The sequence below is a fragment of the Salvia hispanica genome, chromosome 4, assembly GCF_023119035.1.
Source record: "Salvia hispanica cultivar TCC Black 2014 chromosome 4, UniMelb_Shisp_WGS_1.0, whole genome shotgun sequence".
In the NCBI taxonomy this organism is placed as follows: domain Eukaryota; kingdom Viridiplantae; phylum Streptophyta; class Magnoliopsida; order Lamiales; family Lamiaceae; genus Salvia; species Salvia hispanica.
Genome location: NC_062968.1, coordinates 49,001,034 through 49,026,263, shown reverse-complemented (window position 1 = coordinate 49,026,263; position 25,230 = coordinate 49,001,034). Strand labels below are relative to the sequence as shown.

The window sequence follows — 25,230 nt, the reverse complement described above, 5'->3', positions numbered from 1 at the left end:
TGTATTTCAGCAATCCAGCTGGTGGAAATGATAGAATTTCATAATTGTGACTGTTTGAGATTCTGCTGAGAGCACAGATAGGAACGATCTCATCCAATCACTACCATTAATCGAAACGGTGCGTCGTTAAATATTTAATTTTTTTCTTTTTCATCTGTTCTCCAATAAATATCTCATTTTGTTTTTACTATTTTTAATAGAGTGAACTACATAAACGGTACATGATTTTTCACTTTCCCACATAAATGGTATCTGATCTTTATTTTATATCGTTTTTGGTACCTATTAATCACATTTTTGATACCTAATTCAATTTTCATCCCAAAATACCCTCTAAACAAATTCATTTTTCCATTTGTGTCATAAAAGGTATTTTGAAAATTGACAAAACTAGTACCAAAAGTGATATTATAATACCTTCTCTCATTCTTCTCACTTTTTATACTATTATTATTAATTAATAGTATTATTATTATTTTGATGTTATAAATTAAAAATTAATTTACTTTTTAATATCATTTAAATTTATATAGTCATAATTATTAATTATATTTAATTATAATAATAATAATAATATTATAATAGTAAAAACTAGTAGTAATTAATAAATAATTATTATTTTATATTAAATTAATAACTAATCAATATAGTCTTAATCAAAATTTAAAATTGTGAATGGCATTCGTAATGATAAAGAGTTGAATATTTTTAGTTAGGTGAACCCTAAAATAAGTATAAATAATTAAATTAAAAATATTTAATTGATTAAATTACTTTAAATAATTAATTTAATTAGGTGTTTTGTTATTGATTTATATTATGAATGCAATTAGATGTACGTATAAAACACTAAAAAGAAAGGAGAAAAAGAAAAAAAGAAAGAAAAAAAAAAGAGGAAACATAAACTAAGGAAAAAAAAGAAAGAAGAAAGGAAGATAAAATACTAAAAAGAAAGAAGAAAATGAAGAAAAAAGGAATACGAATAAACTAAAGAAGAAAAAAAGAAATAAGAATGGAAGGAAAAAAATTACATATTTGGTTCTATTTAATTGAAATTTCCAAAAATATTCTTCATAACAAAAAAATCACATGTTTGGTACCTAGGGTTATTTTTGTCATGGAGTACCAAAAACGATATAAAATAAAGATCATGTACCATTTATGTGCGAAAGTGAAAGATCAGGTAACATTTATGTAGTTCACTCTTTTTAATATATAGAACTCACATTTCACTAACTCATTAAACTCAAATTTTATTATAAAACTAATACTTCATCCTTTTAATAGTAGTGGATGCATTTTTTTTTCTGGCACGGATGTCACACCTCAACCCTTATGACTTATGCACTTACTATAAATAAATTCAAATTTTCAAAAGCACACATATTATAAAATTTCAAAACCACTCTTTTATCAAATACATATTCAAAATATTCTGAACAGTAGTGGGACCCTCTCATCACTCTATATACTATACATTTATCTACATGCAAAAATATGATGAGGAGGAGAAGGTTGCTAAAACGCATCAGTTGCCGACCCCGATAACATGTGCAATTCCTACGACCCATGTCAATGAAAAACTTCACTGATATCTTATTCCTGAAAAATATTAATGGTTTATATGAGCCACAACTCAGTGTATATAAACCTTACCTTTAATTCAACTGCCCATCAATCAAACATATTCTTTAACCAATATATAAAACAATAATCAACAAATCTTAAAATAATTCCATATAAATATGCATATGCCCCTCTGTTCATTTTATTATTCTGTGACAGTTCAAGCCTGGTATCTGCCCGAAATTTCCAATATGCCACTATAATTTGACCCGAAGGTCCCACTATGATTTGACCCGTAGGTCCCACTGTGAATTGACCCGTAGGTCCCAATATGATTGACCCGAAGGTTCCAATATGTCCACTATGATTTCAGATCCAAGACATGATTGATCCTCTTTAATCAAATGATTCAATTAATTCTAATATCATATGCAAAACATATCTATTGCACCAATCACATATCCATATCATATTCCACTCAATAATTCCAATTTAATATACTATTAATATATTTATTGCACCAAGCATACATCCCCATCATCACAATTAAACACATATCATATCAGTATCACATCGTATAATCCAATTATTCACTTCAATTTAATACATAACAATTAACCATATAACGCGTGTAAAATTAAAAGTGTGATTTATACACACCTGATTAAGATAGATAATCTTGCTTTTAACACCAATTCCGCCTCCTGCACTATGACCCTCCAAGTCTATTTTTCTTTTCTTTATCTTCTTCCGTATTTTTCTACTCACTTTCAAACCTAAGCTTCCTCGTAAATATATAGATGCATATGGCGGTGTAATAGACCGATTCTTATTTAGGCACTAACTAATACTATAAAACAATTAATATTTATGCTAATTAATTTTGTACTCAGAATAACTTATAAATATTACGGCAGGAATGATGATACTAATACTAATAATATATAGTTATGTGTATCCATTTGGCCTAAGCTGCATTTCCAATAATTCTTGAAATTAGAAATCATGATGAGAGTTGCTAAATTCTTACACGTATCCATGCATAAAACTTTTATATATATCTCATAGTTAGTAAAACTAATTATACAAATGTTTATAAATTAACATGTTGTAAGTAGTGCTCCTACCTATATTCCTAATTAAACAAACTATTGCTTATTTATGTACATATACTAAGAACACGTGTATATATAAATATTCAAAAATAATAGTTTTAAGAACATCCATTCACATATGTATATTATTACATATGTATACACTTAAATTAAGTATATAATACTTAAAGTAATATACGTAGATATAATATTTATTATGCAAATAATACTAAAAAAATGTAATGATAAATAAAACTATTTTAATATATAAAATGATGCATGTTTTGGATCATAGATGTCACAACGGAGATTAAGAAAAATGTGTGCAATGTATTAAATAAAAAGATACAAGGTAGAAGAGAGGAAAAAGTAGAGAGAATAAAAATAAAGATAAGAAAAAGTAAGAGTGAGAAAATGTGATACTTTTACTAAAAAAAAGGAAATGACTGTACTACTATGGAATGCCAAAAATGAAAAAAATGACTCTACCTGGAAGGGAGGGGAGTATATAAAAGTTAATGGAGTGTGAGTTTTACTTTTATATATTAGCTTTATAATAAAATGTGAGTGAAAAAATATTAGTGGAATGTGGGGTCTATTACCATTTATGGAATATTCCAACCGGAACTTCTAAAGTGGGACATTCAAAAAATGATAAACCGAGACTCCTAAAGTGGGGCGGATGGGATAGTCTATAACTAGCTTATAACAAAAATATAAGTAATGATTTGTATATCATATAAACAAGACTATATGTAAAATTATTTTTTAGAATTAATATTGAATAAGATTGGAAAAATTATGAAGTTTGGTCAAATTCAGATCAGTCCCGCAATTTTAAGAAACAATTAGAAAAATACATGAAATTTGAATTTGTTTTTAATTGTTCCATAGCAAAAAGTTAGGTGTAGTTGAATCTAATATGATACTCAAAAGTCATGCACAACTCCTGTAAGTTATCTGATGTCGTCTATTTAAAATGACGTCATTTGGTTAAATACACCATCAATATATATATTATAAATAGGCTACTGTAACTTTTTTTGGCGTCATAATTGAAAACAAATCCAAATTTCATAATTTTTCTTAATTTTTTTTAAAAAGTTATAAAATTAACTAAAATTTGATCTAAATTCATGATTTAGTGACATAATTAATATTATATTGTAGTACTAGCTAGTATTTATTCAAACATTGAAGATTGAAATATAGTTAAATTAATAAGTTTAGTTTTAATCTTTATGTTGTAAGACCTTTACTATTGTTTGACTGTCGTTTAAGATTGTGAATTTGTGAATGATCTTGAATTTAACCGATTGTCGTAGAGTAACAGAATTATTTTGGAGTTGTTCATCATATATAGGCGCCTTATAATTAATTTAAGCTATTTAACCGCAGCTCTAAGTTGTCGTATTTAATTTTATAGATGATTTATCAATTTTGATTAGCTAGTTATTTGGTTCGCACTATTATTATATGAGAGTGGAGTTTATTTATCTGGTTTGCATTCGAATAAGGCTGCAAATTTCTTTGGTCATAAAAATGGAAATGGAAATGGATATGTCATAATTCATATGGTATGTACGTAGTGAAATCATTGGATCGGATTGGATGGTTTGGATAGAACTGAATAATCGATACCAATTGCAATTCAATATGCTTGCCAACACATCAAGATGTCAGTCCCATAGGAGGTGTACTCATAGATATATTTAATGCAGATAATGAGTAGATTCATTTTATGTTTAGTAAAGTGGAGTAATTCATTTGATGTACCCCGTAGATGGATTAATATTGGTTTCATATCTATTAAATCCCTAACTTATTAGTTATAAGGGAAATGTTATCTTACATTCTTACTAACTCCATGGTCAAAAATTAATTTATTTTTATCATTTAAGTTGCGCGATTTAAATATACTCTCCCGTCTCATAAAAATATACACTTATCTTTTTACTTCGTACCACAAAAATATACGCTTTCTAATTTTAGAAATTATTCTATTTCTAATGAGGTGAGACCCCTCCACTAATAATACTTTCATTATTGTTTCTCTATACCTCTCTCTTAATTTACCAATTTTTGCATTAAAACTCTTGCTGAATCCAAAGTGCATATTCTTTAATTTGGGACGGAGTAGGGAGTAGTTTTAACTATAGTTCCTTTGTGAATATAGTGAATACGCATATTACAAAAAACTACTATACTCTCTCCGTCTCTTTTCAATTAATACACCCAACTATTTTTTTCTCTCACCAATTAAATATTCAATTCTATTTTTCCCTTCATGTAATATTTACACCACATTTTCTCTCTCCAATTAAATACATTAACAAAAAACTCTAAAAATCCAATCCGATTAAGAAATGTAGCATCTTAGTCGGGACGATCTTAGTCGGGATGGAGGGAGGTAGTAAGAAATTGGAGTACGTACTGATTAAATGTGCACTTTTGGATTTCAGCCGATAATTTTGTGTAATAAAAAATATAATTGGATCGGACAATTGCATGACGGTAGCATTTAAATTAATGATTAAGTTTGTACTAGTACTAATTAGGGAGCACATAGAAAAAAAAAAGTAATTGGCCAGTTTTGCAGGAATAATTGCTTCCCTAAAATAATTGCAACTTCAGCCATTGGGAAGATTCAAAGCTACCACACCAAATTTCGAGACGATTCTGACATGCGATGACAAAATATAAGAAGACAAATTGGACAATGGATTTCAAAACTACTCAATCAATTTTCAGTTCCTATAACTTTCGCATAAGAGACTTTGTTCCAATTGTTGAAAGGGTGAAAGGTTATTGTAGCATTGTAAATTTGGATTTAATTTGAAAAATGCTGAAGCTAAGGTTTGGTATGAAATTTGCAAAATATTCCATTAGTTTTGCAAAATAATTTATACTTAATTTCACTTGTGAAAATTCCTTTACAATTTTAGGAACCAATATCCCATAATATTATAGTGGAAGGATTATGATTAAATTCAAACTAATTTTAAGTGTCAAAACCCCTGAACCTTCATCTTTAATTCATTTTAGAAAATCCAAATTTTAAAATTATGGAGTTCCTTTTTAGATAATTTTACTTCATGCTTTATAAAATAAGCTAAAATAAACTAATAATGAACTTCGCGTTGGTTGTGCGGTTTGGCGCTATGAATTAATTTTGCATATATTGATTAAAATAATGTAAAAATTTATAAAGATTAGAAATTTATATTAATCTAATTTGATTTTTTACTACTTTTAGAAATGGACCACGTTCTACTAATTTTATCCCATTTTTATTTTATTATAAGAATAAAATTTACCTTCCACTATCTTTTTCATTTTATTTTCATTACATTTCATAAAACATGTCCAACGCTCATTCAAAGTGAGCTAACTATTAGTTGATGGAGAGAGTGCTATATAAATATTCGTATTAGTAAATTCTGTAACATAAAAAAGATAAAAATTGGTGATAAGATAATTCATTAGAAACTGAAAATCGTTGATTTAGTCATTTAGATGTGATAAATCTTTTGGTTAAATTTGAATGAGTGATTGGTGGGGTTTAGTATATAAAAATCCTACCTTAATCTTAATGAGTATTTGTATGACAATTGACATAGGTCTTTTGTACGTGAATCTTTCATGCACCATCAACGTTAATATTAGTACATGATCTTATTCTGCACTAGCTCATATATTTCTCGATGCATGTGCCACGTGGATCTATTTCTACTCTAAAAACACCATCCCTATGTGCAACCCACAATATAGAAACAGTAGATGATTTAGAAAGACAACATAAACGTAGAATAATTGGAATCAAGACTGCTGAGGCGTCTTGAAAAGTTGGTCAGACCTACAGAGGGGGCAGGTCACGTGCAGATGAAGCCACGTGTCAACGCATTTGGCATGGAACACGTGACCACAATAGGGGATGAGCTTCACGGTCTCTCCCTCTTCGAACTCGCTCAAGCAGATCGGGCACTCCTCCATCATCTGCTGCTGTGTGTACGTCACCAGCGGCAGTGACGCCACCGCCTCAGCCGCGCCTCCCTGCTCATCCGGCCGTGCCTCGGCGGACGAACGGCGGATTAAGAAGGACACTAATCCTATGAAGAAAAAGGCAGTAAGAAGGACAATAATGGTCAAGGCAATGGAGGAGTCCAGCTGTCTTTTGTATGCAGCGGCCATGGCGGCGGCAGAGTTGTCCATGACGCGGGGACTTGCTGCGGCGGTTGGCCCATTATTTGGTTGGAGAAGCCTTCTGCACGTAACTGGGTTCATGAACGTATGGAGGTGGTGGTCGAGTATGTAGCTCCGCAGTTTCCGATGGTGGGGACTGCCGGCGAGGGGCTCAAAGCGCGCGCCATTATATATTGAACTCTATTGTACTATTTGTTGTACTATACTGAACTATAATTACATTTTGTAGTATATTCAATAATAATAATAATAGTAGTAATTGTAATACTCCATCCTTCCGCCGTTAGGATTTAGGAGTCCCATTCATGAACGGTACGAGTTTTAAGAAATGTTAAGAAAAGTGGGTGGAAAAAAGTTAATGGAATAGGAGTCTCACTTGTATAAATTAGTTTTAAATGAAATGTGAGTGGAATGCGTTAGTAGAAGGTGAGACCCTATTACCATTTATGGTAAATGTGAATAGAGACTCTTATTCACAGAAGGATTAAAATGAAAAAACGAGACTCTTATTCACGGACGAAGGGAGTAATAATTATGTTGTACTATGAGAGTTGACGTAGTGATAGAGTGATTTATGTCCTGTATCAAGATTTCAAATTTAAGTCCATCGTGATACGATCTTTGAATTCTTTTCACTTATCTAACAAAAATGCTAAAATTTGTGATTTATTAGATTTATCGTATTTAAATAATCACGCGGTGATATATAACAAATCCCTACCTACCCTACTCATTGATTAGATACGAGTTGTTAGGGATGTAATCAAATACAAACTTTAAATATTGTACAAACTCCAAACTATGATCATGACCGTTAGAAAATGCCAACAGATGATAAAATAATAGCAACAAAAAATGTCAACACAATATCAACGTTTGATGCCGTGTTGACATTGTGTTGACACTGTATTGATATCAAAATCTTGAAATTTTACATTGTATTGACATTGTGTTGAAACTATGTTAATATTATGTTGAGGAGTTTGGAGTTTGTACAATATTGAACTAGTATCACCAAAAAAAAACTTGTAGGCTCTAGACTCATTTTCGAAAAATTGTAAATATTGAACTATTATCACCAAAAAAAACTTGGTTACAATATTCAAACTAACCTAACAAGAAACATCATTTAGTATTCGCAATTATTATCCATCTAGATAGCGCACATGTAAATTCGGATTATATTATAAAGGAAAATGAGTGTGAAAAAAATAGAAGAATATGAGACCCATTTTTATACATTGGTTTTATACTAATAGATTGTGATCAGTTGAGTTAGTGGAAAGTGAGATGTACCTACCATTTATAGTGAAAATGAACCAGAATTCTAATGGCGGAAGGACTAAAATGATAAGTCGAAACTCCTAATGGCAGACGGAATGAGTATTTTAATCGATTCCTACCTTATAGTATAACAAATTCTCATGGTTTGGCATGCATGGTTAGAATTTACACCATACAAGTTTGATATAAATGAAATGCATGAATTGAATTCATATTATGCTAAGTTTGATATACATGGTCTGAATTCGGGCAAATCTTATCATGCATAACTTATAAGCACAATGTCAAGGCTAGTCACGAGCAGGTTTGGTATGAATTGACCAAATTCATACAGTGCACACCAAACCTATGTATGGAGTGTCAAGGCCCGTTGTGTACGGATTTGGTATGTATGGTGAATTCAATCAATCCGTACCATGGAGTATATGATTGAGCCCAATTTCATTTACTCCATCCGTATTTAAAAAATAGAAACATTTGAAATGACATGAGTTTTAATGCATAGTTGGTAAAGTAAGTGAGAAAAAAATTGGTAAAGTAAGAGAGAGGAAAAGAAAAATGAGTAAAGTAAGAGTGATGAAGAGAAAAAGTAAGAAAAGTAGAGTTAGTGGACTGTGGGGTCCATGTCCTAAAATAAATTTATTCTAAAATTTCTATTTTTAAGGAACAGTCCAAAATGAAAGTAGTTGCTATTTTTAAAAAACGGAGGGAGTACTTTTTTACTTGTTCTTCTTAAATCTTAGGAATCTATATTGAGTTTGTAGTGTTTTTTTAGTTTGGTGCGAGGACATTTTTTACAACAACGTAGTTTCAATCAAGAAGGAACAATTCAGATAAAAATATGACTATTTTCATGAAAGAGACACTGATCCAAACCAGAGAATGATCCAAATCAGATCACCAACATGGTATATTTAGACCATAGAACTATATATGGAAAAATATAAAAATATATTGTACTTAATTATTATTTTAATTGCCTACAATACTTTAGCTTCGTATCAAATTTGCAGTTAGGGCATTCATAGTAGTCCTTCCTATAAATTCGCTCATCTCCATTTTTTTTCCTTCGTCACGTTAGCATTTTATCTTCTACTTCATACACCTGCAATAGTATGCTTTATAAGTCCGCCCATCCCCATTTTCCACATCACTACTATTTGTATCTTTTTAAATTTTTTATGTTACTATATATATAAAATAAAATATCAAAACAACACAAAGGGTGTATTTATTGAATGAAAAATAGGAAAAAATATAAAAAATATGGAAAACACGTCTAGGGCACGATCGATGGTCGCGTGCAATAGCGTTGATAGGCACGCCCAATTATGTGTAGGGCAGGCGGGAGATCGGCGGATGCGCAGTGCGCTGCAATAGGGATGACGATCGCCACGATCTCATCGGTCAGAATGATTGTACAATATTGCGAGTGGCCTTATTCCTCGAAACCAAAGATCCATTTCCCAGACTCTCAATCACATTTCCCAGCAACAATCATAGCTATGTAAGTATAAGAATGTCAATTTTTGAGATTCAAGAGATTAAATTTTCGAGACTTAAAGTGCATACACTATATATAATACTCCATTTGGTGGAAAACTTCAATGCGCAATTACTCACCAAAAATTACAAATATAAAGGATCTGAGATTTAGAGTTCAGGAGTTAGAGGAACATCGTGAGATTAGAAGTACAATATACTACTACTAGTATATTGGTTAATTTTAGCATCATGGATTCATGGTACTCTCGATAGATTATTAATTTCAAATCATCTATATAAAACAGTTAGTACTTTATACTATCTATACTTATTTAAAGAGAAAATAAAATAATTATAACTCTACGACTAGTACTATATATTATGATAATGAACTCTAAACTCTTGATTAACCCTTATAAATAGATCTATACATTAAAAACTGAAGAAGGAAATACTAAGTCTTAATTCTACCATAATAAATTTTAATTACTGGAAAGTAAAACTTTGACTATACCTGAAAATGTAAAATCTAAAGGGGAGATTTAGAAGAAAATTTTTGTTAAAAGTAAGATGGCCAAAACAGTCGCAATCCAAGAGGCCAAAACGGTAGTGTGTACTGCTTGTTGCCAACTATAGCATAATCCAAATCTGCATTAATTGAAGATTCTCCCAAAACAAGCACGCACGCACTCATCCACACGGAACTCAAACTATATTATTTTATGTATCAAGATTTAATTAGATACTTATAAGATTTGTTATATTTTAAATTAGTTATAGACTATATTTAGGTATTTAAAGACTAGGAAAGAGTGTGATTTAATAAGACTTGTGAACATAGTGACATAGATAAAGTTTGATGACGAGTTCCTTGTAAAACTAAGTCAATATGATGGATAATTAATTCAGTACATCGTTTAAGATGTATAGCCGACTACTATATAGATATCACATCATACAAATTTAATTATAATAACGTCTTTTTGTTACATTTGTCAAACGGAACGGTTAATCTCAATTGACCCCACAACTAAACCTATTAATTAAGACAACTTTTAGCATGAAAACTACTGATGGATGCTACTGCCCGTAATATTGTCAACGACGGTAGAACTAACTGAATTATGAAACCAAGCCAACCTTAAAAACGTCCAAACGAATGGATTAGTCGTACTTGAATGTTCAACCATATTATCTGAATACATGGGTACAGATATTGTCTAAAAATAACCAATCCGAGAATGCAAAAAAGGGTCTTTAATTTTAGTTGGACAGTAAATGATATGGCTATTTAGAAATACAAATTTTCTTTCTTAATTGATTAAAAAATATTCTTAGAAATTTTGTTTAGTTACATATAATGAATATGTATAGATAGTAGTAACAGTTTGCTAAAAATATTTGGGGTGATTTTTACAGTCAGATTGAGAATGGGTGTGGATGTAAGACAATGGAATCCGAGGTAACGCGTAGGTAATAATGTAGCATCAACAAACAACCAATTTCGTTTGTGCATGTGATTCTGTTTTTCAAAGCTCACCTTCATTTTTTTCTACTATGATTTACTGATTTACTCTATCTCTGACTCGAACTCGAAGATAGAAACTGGCCATTCTTAACTATATAGACAAAAATATACATAGCCTCAAATAGATAGAATAGAAGTGCAATCTTAATTACAGTTTTCCCTTTGAAGACTCGTCCCTCCCAAAACACTATTTCAGTCTGATCTACGCAAATCAGCACGTACGGAAAAGATAAAGGGTGAAGAAACTCAAATTCAAATCACTAGTGTGCATATAAAATCTCTACTTAGCTAATTACATAAGTTCCCTCATACATATAATTGGAGAATGCTCCAATATCTATTTCATATTACCACATATATATAGTTGATCAATTCCAAAAAATCACTACTGAAAAGAATACGTAATTACTAGGAGTATACTAGTAATATATAGTTGTTCACATAAACTCCAAAACCTAATCAAAATAAATAAATTAATTAAATATATATATATATACCTCTCGTCTAAAAATCAAATAAAATTCACTAATTAGCCCGTATCTAGTTCGTACTTGTACCCTGGTCTGGCTCGGGCTCCTGCTCCTGCTCCTGCTCCGGCATCGGGGGAGACTGGGTTTGAGGTTGGGGTTGGGGTTGGGATTGGGATTGGGGTTGAGGTTGAGGTTGAGATCGCAGCAAGAGGAACGATTGAAATTCAACATCTAGAAGCTCACCACTTAACATGAGTTTCCGATTACGAATTCTTCTATTATTATCCAAGAGAATTCTGGTCCGCTTCTTTGGCGCGGGAGGCGGGCATCTCAAACACACCGGCGGAATCTTGTGCTCCTCCGATGTTGGAGTTTCGTACCCAACTTCGATTGCCCCATGGTTTTCTTCTTGTGTTTGATCTTGATCTTGCTCTTCCTGGGACATGGTTGAAATATTTGCAGAGGATTTTGACGAGATATGTTTTGCAGCTTTTAGGGGGGTTTGACAAGTACTAATAAATAGTCCCAAGTAAGTACAGTACATCCTATCTTGCGGAAATATAGGGTTGTGTATCTATCCTTATTCCCTCCCTCTCGTGCAATATATGGCAAACAAATACTCACCCTTAGGTAAGTAGTAGATGTTTGTCCCATGCATATTTAAATACTTTTGTTACAGTATATGGTCGATTTTATTCTAGACTTACTTGAAAATATCCCACTGTTTAGATAATTATCATTTATTATTACCTATTTTTGTCATGAAAAAAATAAAAATAAAAAAATCCTAGCAATCTGAAATCAATGTGACAACTACAGCATATGTTAATCACACAACAATTACTCAATTGACTTATAATTTTAACTGTGACGTCGAAATTTTTTTTCAGTATATTTTATTCTTAAAAATTAAATGACGAGTACTTTATGGGACTGAAGCGCGACCATTACCCTTTATTTTAATGAAAAAAATTGTGTAGGTATATATGGCCTTTTATATATTTTTTTTGTTATCTTACTTAATACTCCTATCGTCTAGAGTTATAGTAGTAGTATTTGGAAAAGGTGTATGAAATTCACGGATGAGAAATAAAATTATTATATATAGGGTTTTAACTTTTAATACATGGCTTTCTTTTGTTTTTTTCCCACCATTCTATTCACTAGTTATATTATTGTCCAAAAACAGTTGCACCAAATATTTAATATATACGGAGTATATACGTAATTGAACTAATAGACCCACCTCAAAAAAAGAATTAAACGTAGATTACCTCAAACTTAGCCTAAAGTAAAAATCATATTGAAGCTTTACTTCATTATAAATTCTTGAAATTTTTACCGAAAACACAATTTATATTTACTGGCATCTATAACAGTAAATATATTTCGACGACAAAAAGGAAAGGGGCTATTGAAGTCTAGGAATTGAAGGGGCATCCTCCGAATCTAACGGCAAGTGTGGCCTTATCCCTCTCTCTAGATTGTCCATATGCATAAACTTGCATAGGATCCTCTTGAATTTGCAAAGATTTTTTTATATACGTAGAGAGAGGCGTGGTATTGTATAAATTGGTAGGCATGGAATTCCTTTTCACAAATAAAATATTCCTTATTTTCCATCCCCACACCGTTTCTTCATCCACGACTATTTTTGGGAGTATTACGACAACTTGATGTGTGTATACACAATAATTATAATTTTGATAATAACGATTATGTTTGAAAATTGAAAATGGATGAATTTATTTGAAAAGGAGAATATGTACGACAACAGCCAACATGAAATCGTGATCTGCAATTATAATTGTCTTGATTATTTTAAATGAAACTACAAATCAGTTTTGATATCTAAAATATTTCTAACAGCTGGCTCTGTTTTGCAATTATAGACTCACATATCAAGATGAAGTCATGAAAAATTAATGAATGAATACATGGGCGATGGAGGTAAGATTAAATAGGCAATTTGATTATTATCTTTTTATTCTTATTCTTAAGTCACGTATTCTTGTTTAATAAATTGGGATTTATTATTTCTGATGGCTTTATAATTTCCTAATAAGATTTGTATTTTGCAGTCTATATAAAATCATAATGGTTTGTCAACAGGGTGGTGGACAGTACATAAAGTTTGAATACTTCTTCTTTAACAACCAATGATATTACTATTTCTTTTAACTATTCAATGTAATAACTACTACAAGTATGAATCGTATTAGTTGAATGAGAGGTTACGTTCGCTCAACTTTGATTCATGACTACTCGAATATAGAATTGGATCGCGCTCATTCATTCATTGCTTATCCATAAATTCTACCACAAGTCAATTCACAACCACATCATTATCTATCAAGAACATAACGCTGCTATGTGATTTTGTGTATTTGTTTGGAAGCGAATCTTGCCCCAAAAAATCATTATTTTAAGACTATGTTACATGCATGATTATCTTCTTTAAACTTCGTGGAATAGTGAATATACGCATGAGTATCCATCACACAAAATATAATATTGTAAATAGCTACATTGTCGATGCAATTTCAAGATTTATTTGTTGTTCTAAAGATAATTATACTAGTGATTCGAATAAAAAAAATTATGGTTTAGAGTATATAAAATTCATGTTAATGTGGCTTATTCGTAGGGATATCATATAGTAGTATATACTATAAAATGTCAATTATTATTATTATTAATCGTTATCTTCCGTTATTTTATGTAACACATAGTGTACGCGTACACTTTATATAAGAGAAGAAAAAAAAAACTCTTTTTTATATAAAAGAAATAAGAAAGACTTAACATTTTTATAAGGCATCGAATTACTGGCTGCAATATAAATTGGGCTTTCAAAAACACAGGCTCACAAGAAATCATTGATCAAGCCCAAACTCAAATCCCCTTGATGTTGACATTTAGTGTAATGAAATATGATAACGAATTCTGCAGCAGCTATAATGAAAGTATAATACTCCTTCATCTCATCTTATTTAGTAGTAGTATATTTTTCATTTTAGATTGTAAATTTATGATTAATTTTTAGTATAATCAAATTAATATTTTAAAAATAATGACAAATCACTTAATAAAAAAATACTTAATAAACTCTAATATAGACTATTAATTAAATATATTAATTTTAAATAAAAATATAAATACTGTAAATAGTTTGAGACTATGCAAAATAGAAAAGTGCAAGTAGCATACAACAAAGGGAATAATAACTTATAAATATTTTTGGATATATAATGAAATAATCATTCCAAGGTATATCAATGAAGCTAATCCATTCTACTTTTGGAGTAGTATTTTTATTTTTGCATAAATGTTCATTTGATCAAAATTATTAGGGAGTGTGGAAGCAGTTGTTAATCAACTATTTTCTCTCCTATCTAGTGGTCAAGAGCTTCTTGTAGGCTGCTTGGATGTTCCGAGCACGGCGCAGTAAGCTTTTCATGTTTATCTTCGATCCATCTTTATCTCCTTCTCGCATATCCTTTTTTTTCCTCATGCACTTGAATCATTGTCTTATCTTCACGATCGCATTGATGATATGAAATCTCGCCTAAATTGGAATTTCTCCTTAGTATAAAAAATGCTTGTATACATATCTTCAATCAACCATTCAAGTTTCATATTTCTAAATAAAAAATTTCCAGAATGTCGCCGACGAAGAGGAATCTGAAGAAGACAACTCTGACGAAGAGGAAGAAGAGGAGGAGCCACGCCTCAAGTACCGGCGTATGGGCGGAAGCGTACCTACTCTCCTACAAGCGACGGCGGTGACGGCCTCCTGCATTGCCGATCGCTCTCGGCACTCACTCACATTCTCGATTTCCTCGGGATGCAAGTGAGTCTAAGTTGGAATTTCTCATCCTACTGAATTGTGTAATTTGAATGGTTTTATAATATTTTTTTTTTGCTTGAGATTGGTGGCTTTTGTAATCGTCCCCGTGAGAGTGTATTGAAATGTTGGCATGTTTCAGTTCTGGTGTGATGATTAAAGAGTCAATTAAAGTAGAAGTTGAGTACACAAAGCTGGACCATAATGAACTAGAGCCACAGCTTTGATAGCAATAACCTATTCTACAACTTGCTATCTAGCAATTTTTGGAGTACGTAGCTTTTTGATGCTTACTGGTTCTGGCACTGCAAAATGCGTCCAGAGTTGCATGTAATCTCCAGCTTATTTCTCCCTGCAATTGATTGAGTTGACTATGAACACGAATTATAATGGACAGTTGTATCTTTATCATTTTGTTTATCAATTTCAACTGTGTTACCATGAGCAAGTTAGTATTCCTCTTTCAGGTAGACATGGATATGTTTTATTCCCTCATCATTCTATCACCCTTATATTGTACAAACCAGGAGATATATGCAGCGTTTCTAACTAATTCTTCTTCTCCAGGTTAAAGAATTCATTGCTCATACTGCAGCAGTTAATGATCTTTGCTTCGATATCGAACGTATTCACTATTGGAAGCTGCTCCGATGATGGTTCTGTTGTACTAATAAATAATCTTTTTACTGAGGAAAGATTCAAATTTGAGTATCATCGTTCTATGAAGGCAATTGCTTTAGACCCGGAGTACATGAGAAAAGCATCCAGAGGATTTGTTACTGGAGGTTTAGCTGGGCATTTGTATTATAACAAGAAGAAATGGATAGGCTATCGAAACCAGGTTTATTTATCTTTTTTTATATATGTTATTTCGGTTTCTTCCTTGTAGAACCCTGGAAAGTATTTAAAACTTTGTTCTTTCATGAATCGTTTTCCCTGTCCAGGTTTTGCACTCCGGGGAAGGCCCAATTCATTCAGTCAAGTGGAGAAATAATCTCATCGCCTGGGTTAATGACACAGGTGTAAAAGTTTATGATGCCGCTAACGATCGACTGTTGACGTTCATAGAAAGACCAAGAGGAAGCCCACGTCCTGAGCTTCTGCTTCCCCATTTAGTTTGGCAGTTAAGTGAATACCGGTTATGGAGATAGCTATAAAATTTCAGCTGCTGTTATGCTTTGAAGAAACAAAAACTACAGCTAAGTTCTTACACATACTTTGCACTTCATTCAGGATGACAATTTGCTGGTCATTGGGTGGGGAACATCGATTAAAATAATATCAATAAGAAACAATCAGAATAGAGGTGCCAATGTCACTTATAATCATTTGCAATTGTCTATCTTGAACAAGGTGGATGTTGTGGCATCTTTTCAAACCAGCTATTACATTTCAGGCATTGCACCTTTTGGTGACTCTTTGGTTGTTCTGGCATATATACCTGTGGAAGAAGATCGGGAGAAGGACTTCAGCAGTGCAGCTCCTTCACGTCAGGTATTTGCCTTAAGTATATTAAATCCTGATGGAGTTATCTGGTTGATTTACTTTTACTCGTGCATGGTCTTCTACGTCCTTTCGTTATGTGGGTTATACATTAATTTAGAGATGCATATTATCCATCATATTTGAGCTAGTTGACTGTGTACTAGTGGTAATATTTAAACTTGCAAATTATGTTTGTGTCCATCCCTCCCTCTTCGTGCCTTTGTTTTGTCCAATTAATAAGCATGCTACTGTTTTTTACACCAAGAAGAGTGATGCTTGCTTTTTCTGCTCTCTCTTTGATATGTAGATGTTAACAATTTTGACGAGAGTCAACAATGGCGTTGGTATCTCTCACTTGACCATACATCCATATTGGGTTTCATTAGTTGGTGACTTATTGTAGGAAGAGATTTATACTCATCTTTTGCTGGTAGTTTCATGCACCCGGGAGGGCGAGGAGGACCTTTCCTTGCTATGTCTTCTATTTTGATTCCATCTTGTTTTATTAGAAATTCAGAAAATAGGTTTCATGTTTTTTATGGCATCATTAGCTGCACTCACATGTAAATATAAAATGATAGTGATAATTTCACCATTAAGGACTCCACTTGTGCTTGGAAGTAATCTAAAAAAGAGGCTTTGTAAATATTATAGAACACATTAATTCAAGTGGTGAAATCCTTCTGGTGCATAATTTATGATGCAAGGTATTACCGCTCAGAGATGCCACTGATGGGAGAGGTGGTGGCCGGGCGAGAAGTATTTTAGGTGATATGTTTGTGCGGAGAGAGATAGAGCTAAGAAAAGAGTGAATGGTGTGAAATGACTAGTTCATTTCATAAGAAGCGTAATGAATGGATGATAGACACTTTATACCAACTCTCTAACTAGTACAATTGCCACGATATTTAACTGCTCTAACTAATTAACTGCTGCTAACCTTCTAACAGTTTAATGACTTCCAGCTGCCTTTTTCAACAACTTCTCCAATTCTTCCCCTCCAATGCTTCCTTCTGTTCCAACACATCAAATCTTCCTCCCCAAATAAACACTTGACCTCATGGTTGGAATTGAGGGTGTTGAAGGCATTAATCATACAATAATTTCTATCCTCCTATCCAAAATCCTTACTGATTCAAATCAATCGAGGAAGATTTTCCAGCTGTAGGGAGATCAGTGGATATGGTATGATAAGTTCCCACGATGCGCTTGAGCTGAGAAACGTGAAACACATGATGTAGTTTCGAAGAAGTTGGGAGCTACATTTTGTAAGTGACAGTGCCCATTCTGTCAAGAATTATGCAAGGGCCAAAGTAGTGAGGGCTTAACTTATGAAATTTGTGGTCGCGTAAGGAAGGGTGTCTATATGATTTAAAGTTATGCTGATGAACTAGAACAAGCAGAGGATGTGATTTAAAGTTATTGTGACAAACTAAGCAACATAAAAGATGTTGTATTTGACTGTCATATTTAGCCCACTAGTTTCTCTTCCGTTATTAATTATCAGTTCATTTCTGGTAACATTCATCATCTAATTTCCTTCGAATGATCTTAGACTACCCTGAAGACACTTATGGGTCCAACTGATATTTATTTGAACTAGTACATGGTGAAGTTTGTCTTGTTGTTAAGCGTTATCTAACCTTTTCTTTTTGGTTGATTGAACTGATTGCTTTTCATTGTTTACTGATATTTATTTCTGAATCTGATTCTTCTCCGGTTGATTTTACTGTTTGGCCATGTGGTAAATATCTGTTATAATGTGAATTCATCATGAATGATGTAAAAGTAGCTTGAGAAAGAGTTTTGGCTTCTTGATTAGGTCTGTCTATTATGCTTACTTGCTTTATCTCTTGTTTGCCTTATGACACATAATGTGACCTTTTGTTAATAGAATTTGTTTGTCAAAACTTGGTTCCATTTCTGATGGTTGTCAAAAGGTTGAACTGTATGTGGATTATGATCCAAAAATGCTGCTTCCCTTTCTATGGAGGACTTTTAATTGGGTACGTTCTCTTCGATTGTTTCATCCAAAAATGATGCAAATTTCATTTCAGGCTCATGAAATATGTGTCAGAAGAGGACTTTTTAAGGAGCAAGTTTTCATACTTGGGAGAATGGGAAATGCAAAACAAGCATTGACAGTAATCATTAACAAATTGGGTGACATAGAAGAGGTGCTCACCTTGATACTCATATATTTGAAAGAGTTCTGAAGCAGAGTTTAGATTAAGTATCTGGTATTTTTTGCAGGCCATAGAATTTGTAAGTAATCAACACGATGATGACCTCTGGGAAGAGCTAATTAAGCAGTGTATGAACAAACCTGATATGGTAAGTTTTAAACCGAGCTTGCTGATCAATGAAACATGAGTCTGCACCAAGAAAAGCTATGAATTCTTTGCTTGGTCTCATCTTTCGCAGGTAGGTGTATTATTGGAGAATACTGTTGGCAATCTTGATCCCCTTTATTGGAGATACCTCGGTAAGTTGGTTCCAACTTTTATTTATTTTGATTTGTCCTTGGTGCTCAACCTGAAACTTAGGTGAAACTTCTCATTTTTCCGGAGTGTAGCACATTTAAAAGGAGGATATAAATGATCCAATGACTTTGTTAAGAACAAGGGTTTTTTTTATGATTGGTGAGCTTAGTCTCTGTAGCATCGACAAGAATTATGCAAAACACAACAGCTCACCCACAAGGATCCAAAAAAAAGGCACTCTGAAAAAACCAGACTAAGAACAAGGGGTCTATCCATGGACTAAAGCATATTTATCCGATCTGTTAGTTGAAATGAAATGCACATGTGTAGTCAAATTACTTAATCACTGCTACTCACTTCTATTCGTTCAATTACTAAATTATTGAATTGAAATGCATTTTGTTTCAGGCTGCGATACCGTCTAGTCAAAATCATCACTGACTACAGGACTGAAACCTCTCTCAGACATGGGTGTAACGATATTCTCAAAGTAATAATCTCATCCACTCACAATTCCAGGGGACGATCGCTATTCATGATTGATGGATTAGTTATGATAAATGTGCAGGCAGATTGCGTTAACCTGCTGATCAAGTGCTACAAGGAAGCAAGGCGAGCTATACTTGGGCAATGAAGAAGACGAGTCCCACAACAAAAGCAACAAGAGACAGGGCTTCTCGGCCAGCCAAGAGATCTGTCAGCGTCAGGGACCATAGAGGTCAAGTCAAAAAGCAGGTGTGGCACAAGGTGTTGCATTTGCTTCGACCCATTCTCCATACAGGATGTGGCCATATATGCTTTCTTTTGCTGTCATGCATACCGTGAAACGTGCCTCTCGGATTCCATAATTTCGATTAGCAGACAAACAAAGCCAGCAACCCGCCCTTCTCAGGGAAAACGGATGATGATGATGATGTCATGCGTCAACGATGCCTGGGTACGTTGCATCCTGTGTACACGACTGCTGCTTGTCGAGCATCATATATTTTGTACTTAAAACTTATGTATGGTGTTGTGTGCATATCGTACGAGCCTATCCCTAATTTGCTGTCTTCCTCGTATATCTGAGGAAATGTGCCTTCGTGTGTCGTTAACATTTTACCACTGATTCTTTTTCTAGATTGAATCTGCCTTGAGCGGCATACATTTACCTAATTTCAGTTGAATTTTATCCTGGTGTGAAAGTTTCCCCATTTTTATTTGTAGTATTTGTAAACTCTAATCAACGTTATGTTATTTTACGTGGATATACGATTTCGTCTTATTGTTTCAAAATTTTTATGTCATCGAATTATCCCATTGTTTCAGATTAAGACTGAGATATTTTTGTATAGAATGTCAAAATGATAAGACAAAACAAATATTTGCATACTCTCCATTAGTTAAAAGTAGTTTCACTTGTGGACGACACAAGTTTTAATAAAAAATTAGTAAATTAAAAAGAAATGATAAAAATTACATAAAATGAGAGGGATGAGAAAAAGTGATTCTACTTTTAAAATGAGACTATTTTTTGTGAATACCTAAAATGATAAAACAAAATTATTTTTTGTGGATACAAGGATTATGTCCATCATTAAATGTCCCATATTTGATCGGCGCGAGTTTTAAGAAATTGTTTGGCTTTATTATGAAGTAAAGTGGGTAGAAAAATTGGTAGAATGTGGGGGTCTACTTTATATATTGGTTTTATAATAAGAGTGAACTACCCTAATTGTCCCTGATCTTGTTGAAAAATACACCAATGATCCCCAAAAAATTTTTATAGCCTTTTTGGTCCCTAAAAATTACATTACCTGTCGGTCTTTTTATACCCCTCTACATTTGAAAAATCCCTTAAATACCATGGAGGGCATTTTTGTCTTTGGAAATCACAATTTTTGTACCTCTTCAGTCTTGCAATTTTTTTAACATATATAAAGCATCTTTTCGGACAGAAAAATTTTGCATTTCCAGTACACTAGTTAATTTATATTTTTACAACATAAAACATTTTCTTTTGAATTATAATTCAATAATTACTTGAATAAGGTATAAATTGAGCTTTATAATAAAAAGTTACTTTATTTTACTACAATATTAATATTAAAAATGTTACATGCAAGAGATTGATTTAATTTAGGGTAGATACACATAAAAATATTTTTCCACTATACTATATTTTAACTAATTAATTAAAATATTTATTTTTCACTTAAGTATAGTAACATTTAAAAATTTAAGTAACATTTTATAAGTAAAAAATTACTATAGTTTATTATAATATTTTTTTTCTCAAATTCAAAAAAATTTAATTAAATTTTTTAGTTAAAATAAATCCCTCATGCAAAAAGAATTTTCTATAATTCACTTTAATATTTTTATTAAAAAAAGTTATATTAATTTTTTTTTTCTCGTATCGATTGTATGAGTTTTACAACGTATAATATTTAATTTTAAAAATAAATAAAGTATAATTACATTTTATGGCTGTATTTATTTTTAAAACTTAATGAATATAATCTATTTTTAGTAACTAAAATTACAAAAATAGTATACTAGTAGTATTTAAGGTCCAAAATACCCTCAAACATTAAAAATTCACAATTTTGGTATCTGGGGTTATTTTAATCTTATGGTACCAAAAATGCTATTATAAAATATTTTTAAGGACCGTTTATGTATTTTTCGACAAGATCGGAGACTATTAGGGTAGTTCACTCTTATAATAAAATGTGGGTGAAATGAGTTAGTGGAATGTGAGATCTGCTTAACAAATATAGTAAAAGTAAAATGAGATATTTATTGGTGGACGGACTAACAAGAAAAAATGGAATATTTAATGATGGATGGACCATGCTACGAAGCTATCTGTATGTGACCAAAATTGCAATCGGCCAACAATTTTATTTTAGCTCAAAAAAGTGTGATTAAATTGACAACTGTCATTTGTCATCATGTTTCATAAACTAACGTCAATTATGGAGTAATTGCATTCTTGAAAGATTGCGAGGAAAAATGATACAAGTATGAATGGTATGATGGGTTTCTGAGTCAACTTAAATTAATAGGAAATTATTGCTGATGGTTTTTTTTGTTTTTACAAAAATGACATTTATTACTAGTTTGTAAGGATGTCATTCTAATCCAGGATGTTTGAAATAGTCCGATAAATTAGTGTATAAGGACTGCAATTTTGCAATCTGAATATAAAAATGGGTTATCCCATTAGGATTGGCGGGTTAAACAGATTGACCCAATTAAGTTGCGTATCAACCCGTAAGGTTGTAGTTTTCATGTGCCACAAAGTTCAATAGTTTTTTTTCAATCTTAATTCCACGTGTGTAAATGAATTTGACATTTGTACCATTTTAAAGCTTATAGGTAAAACAAAGATAAAAATGATCTCTAATACTCCCTTCGTCCACAATTAATTGAGCCCATTTGACTTAACACAAGTTTTAAGAAATATAGTGAAAAATGAGTTGAAAAAGTTAGTAAAATATTTTTATATAGTTTTATAATAAAATGTGAATGTAATATAGTAAAATGTAGGGTCCATTATTAACAAAAGTAAAAGTTAAGGGTGTTAATTGATTGTGGACAGACGGAAAAGAAAAATTGGTGTCAATTAATCATGGATAAATAGAGTAATATTTTAAGTTCTCCGAAGATCTATGGCCCTAATTTTTCAAATTCAAAGAGCAAAATTTATTTTTCAGAGACCAATTTGAAATTCGCTCTTCCCATAATTATAGTTTCATGTCCCATATGTCCCAAAATTTAAGTCTTCATCCAAAAAGTCGTTAACTTGCAAATTTTGGTAGTTATAGTTTCATGTTATTTTTTATCCCAAAATTAAAATCTCTCTTTCGTATACAATGACAAGCTTATCTCATTCATTAAAGCAATTGCTTTCCCACTTACTTTTTATTGCTTTCCCACTTACTTTTAACAATTAGGTCACCAGACTCACCACACATATATTTTTATTCATATACATGTTTTAGAGCTTGAAATAAATTTGAATTCATGATTAGTCAGCACGTTTGTGTGCTTTTCTTTATATATTTTTAAGCTCAACAATAACTCGCTATATTGCGTATTACTTCGTCGGTCAATCATTAAGAGTCTCATCTTTTGACGGCACAAATTTTAAAAAATATTAAAAAAAGTGAATAGAAAAAAGTTAGTGGAATATGAGTCTCACTTGTATATAGTTTTAAATGAAATGTGAGTGGCATGAGTTAGTGGAGTGTGAGACCATATTACCATTTATAGTAAAAATGAACTGGGACATTTTCTCACGGACGGACTAAATAGAAAAAACGAGACTCCTATTTGCGGACGGAAGGAGTATTATTGCGTATATATAGTTATCACTTTTTGTAAATTATATTAAAAAATTATAGTAAAGTCTTTTGTTTGGTATTTTCCAGTGCCCACATACTTTATACACATTGTTTAGATTTAAGTAAATAACTCATATGTTTATTAGTTTATGTTACTTGTGTTTTTGCTTTTTGTAATGCATACAAGACTTAAGGCTAAATAAGTTTATTTCGTATATTTCCTAGTTAGTAGAATTAGTAGATAGAAAGATAGTAGTATTAATTATTTTTTCGTTTACCGAATTGGGGTTTATTTTCTTGTATATTTTCATTCTAGTTTCTCTGTATTTTCTTTTAGTTTTATTTTTTTTATAAGTTTAAGATTTACTTTTGCCTATAAAGACATCATTGTTGAGTTTAAGATTTATTTTCGCCTATATAAAGACACACCTTTGGAGAATAATATAATTATGAGTTTTATCTCTCTTGAGTTCACAATTCGTTGAGTTATTTTATCCAACTTATCAAACGATCATTCATAATCGTTTATGGCGCAATTACTCTCCATATCATGACTTATCAAACGGTTCATTCATCTCATTTATGGTGTCATTCATCCAAAGTTACAAGACTTCTGGCGCGTTCTTCGCAAATTCCTCGTCAAGCTTTAAATCTATGACGAGGATCATATCATTTGATAGCATGAGTAAGTTTTGATCAAGGTGATTTTTTTATCAATTTTTTCTTTGTTTTTGGAATTTTTCGTGTTTTATAAAATAAAATAAAATAAAATAAAAAACTTTTTTAGATAATTTTTTAATTCTATAAAAAAAATTACAGTAAAAAAAATAAAAATTTGGACAATTTTTTCATTCGAAAATTTATCTACCTGAAATAATACTCCATCAGTCCGAAGATATTAGACTCATTTCTTTTGGCACAAGAATTTAGGAGGTGTTGTTTAGTGGTGTAAGTGGAGTTGGTAATAAAGTAAATTTTTACCATAAATAGAAATGTCACAAGAATGTTGGGACACCCCAAAGTGGTATACAAGTCTAATATCTTGGGACAGAGGGAGTACTTGTTTGACGATTTTTTTGGCATGCTACACTATGTCTATAGTCTTCCAAAGTAGATTCTCGAAAGAGCAAATTTGGGAGTATGATACTGGGCAAAGAGAGAATGTGTTGTACATGAGTTGTTATAGTCAAAGATAAAGTTTGTAGTGTGGCCATCAAGGGAAAGACGCTAGCCCATGCGTTTAGTGATATTATTGCTGAAAAACTATGACTACCTCTCGTGGAGCATGCTTAACAACGTCCCACAAAAAGAGTTAGAGGGATTTTTGGTTAAAAAGGGTGATGGTTACTATTCTCATCTTGGTACGTATGAAGAAAAGGTATTATGTGTTGTTCTATCTTTACAATCAACTCATATTTCGTTGGGTGCACAATAACAGAGGGATCACCAAGTGA

General features: G+C 31.9%; 1 protein-coding gene and 1 pseudogene across 1 annotated transcript; one reads left to right on the top strand and one right to left on the bottom strand.

Annotated features, from left to right (window-relative positions):
• Nucleotides 1–6,338: 6,338 nt before the first annotated feature.
• Nucleotides 6,339–6,983, bottom strand: LOC125217540 (RING-H2 finger protein ATL57-like). Its single transcript, XM_048119059.1, has one exon. The coding sequence runs from the start codon at nucleotides 6,942–6,944 to the stop codon at nucleotides 6,480–6,482; it is 465 nt and encodes a 154-aa protein (XP_047975016.1). The 5' UTR covers nucleotides 6,945–6,983; the 3' UTR covers nucleotides 6,339–6,479.
• Nucleotides 6,984–15,186: 8,203 nt separating this feature from the next.
• Nucleotides 15,187–20,692, top strand: LOC125221296 (annotated as a pseudogene).
• The last annotated feature ends 4,538 nt before the right edge of the window (nucleotides 20,693–25,230 follow it).

What these genes read in the sequence shown, in the direction of transcription:
- LOC125217540 (XM_048119059.1), bottom strand. Translation starts at nt 6,944, where the DNA reads ATGAACCCAGTTACGTGCAGAAGGCTTCTCCAACCAAATAATGGGCCA.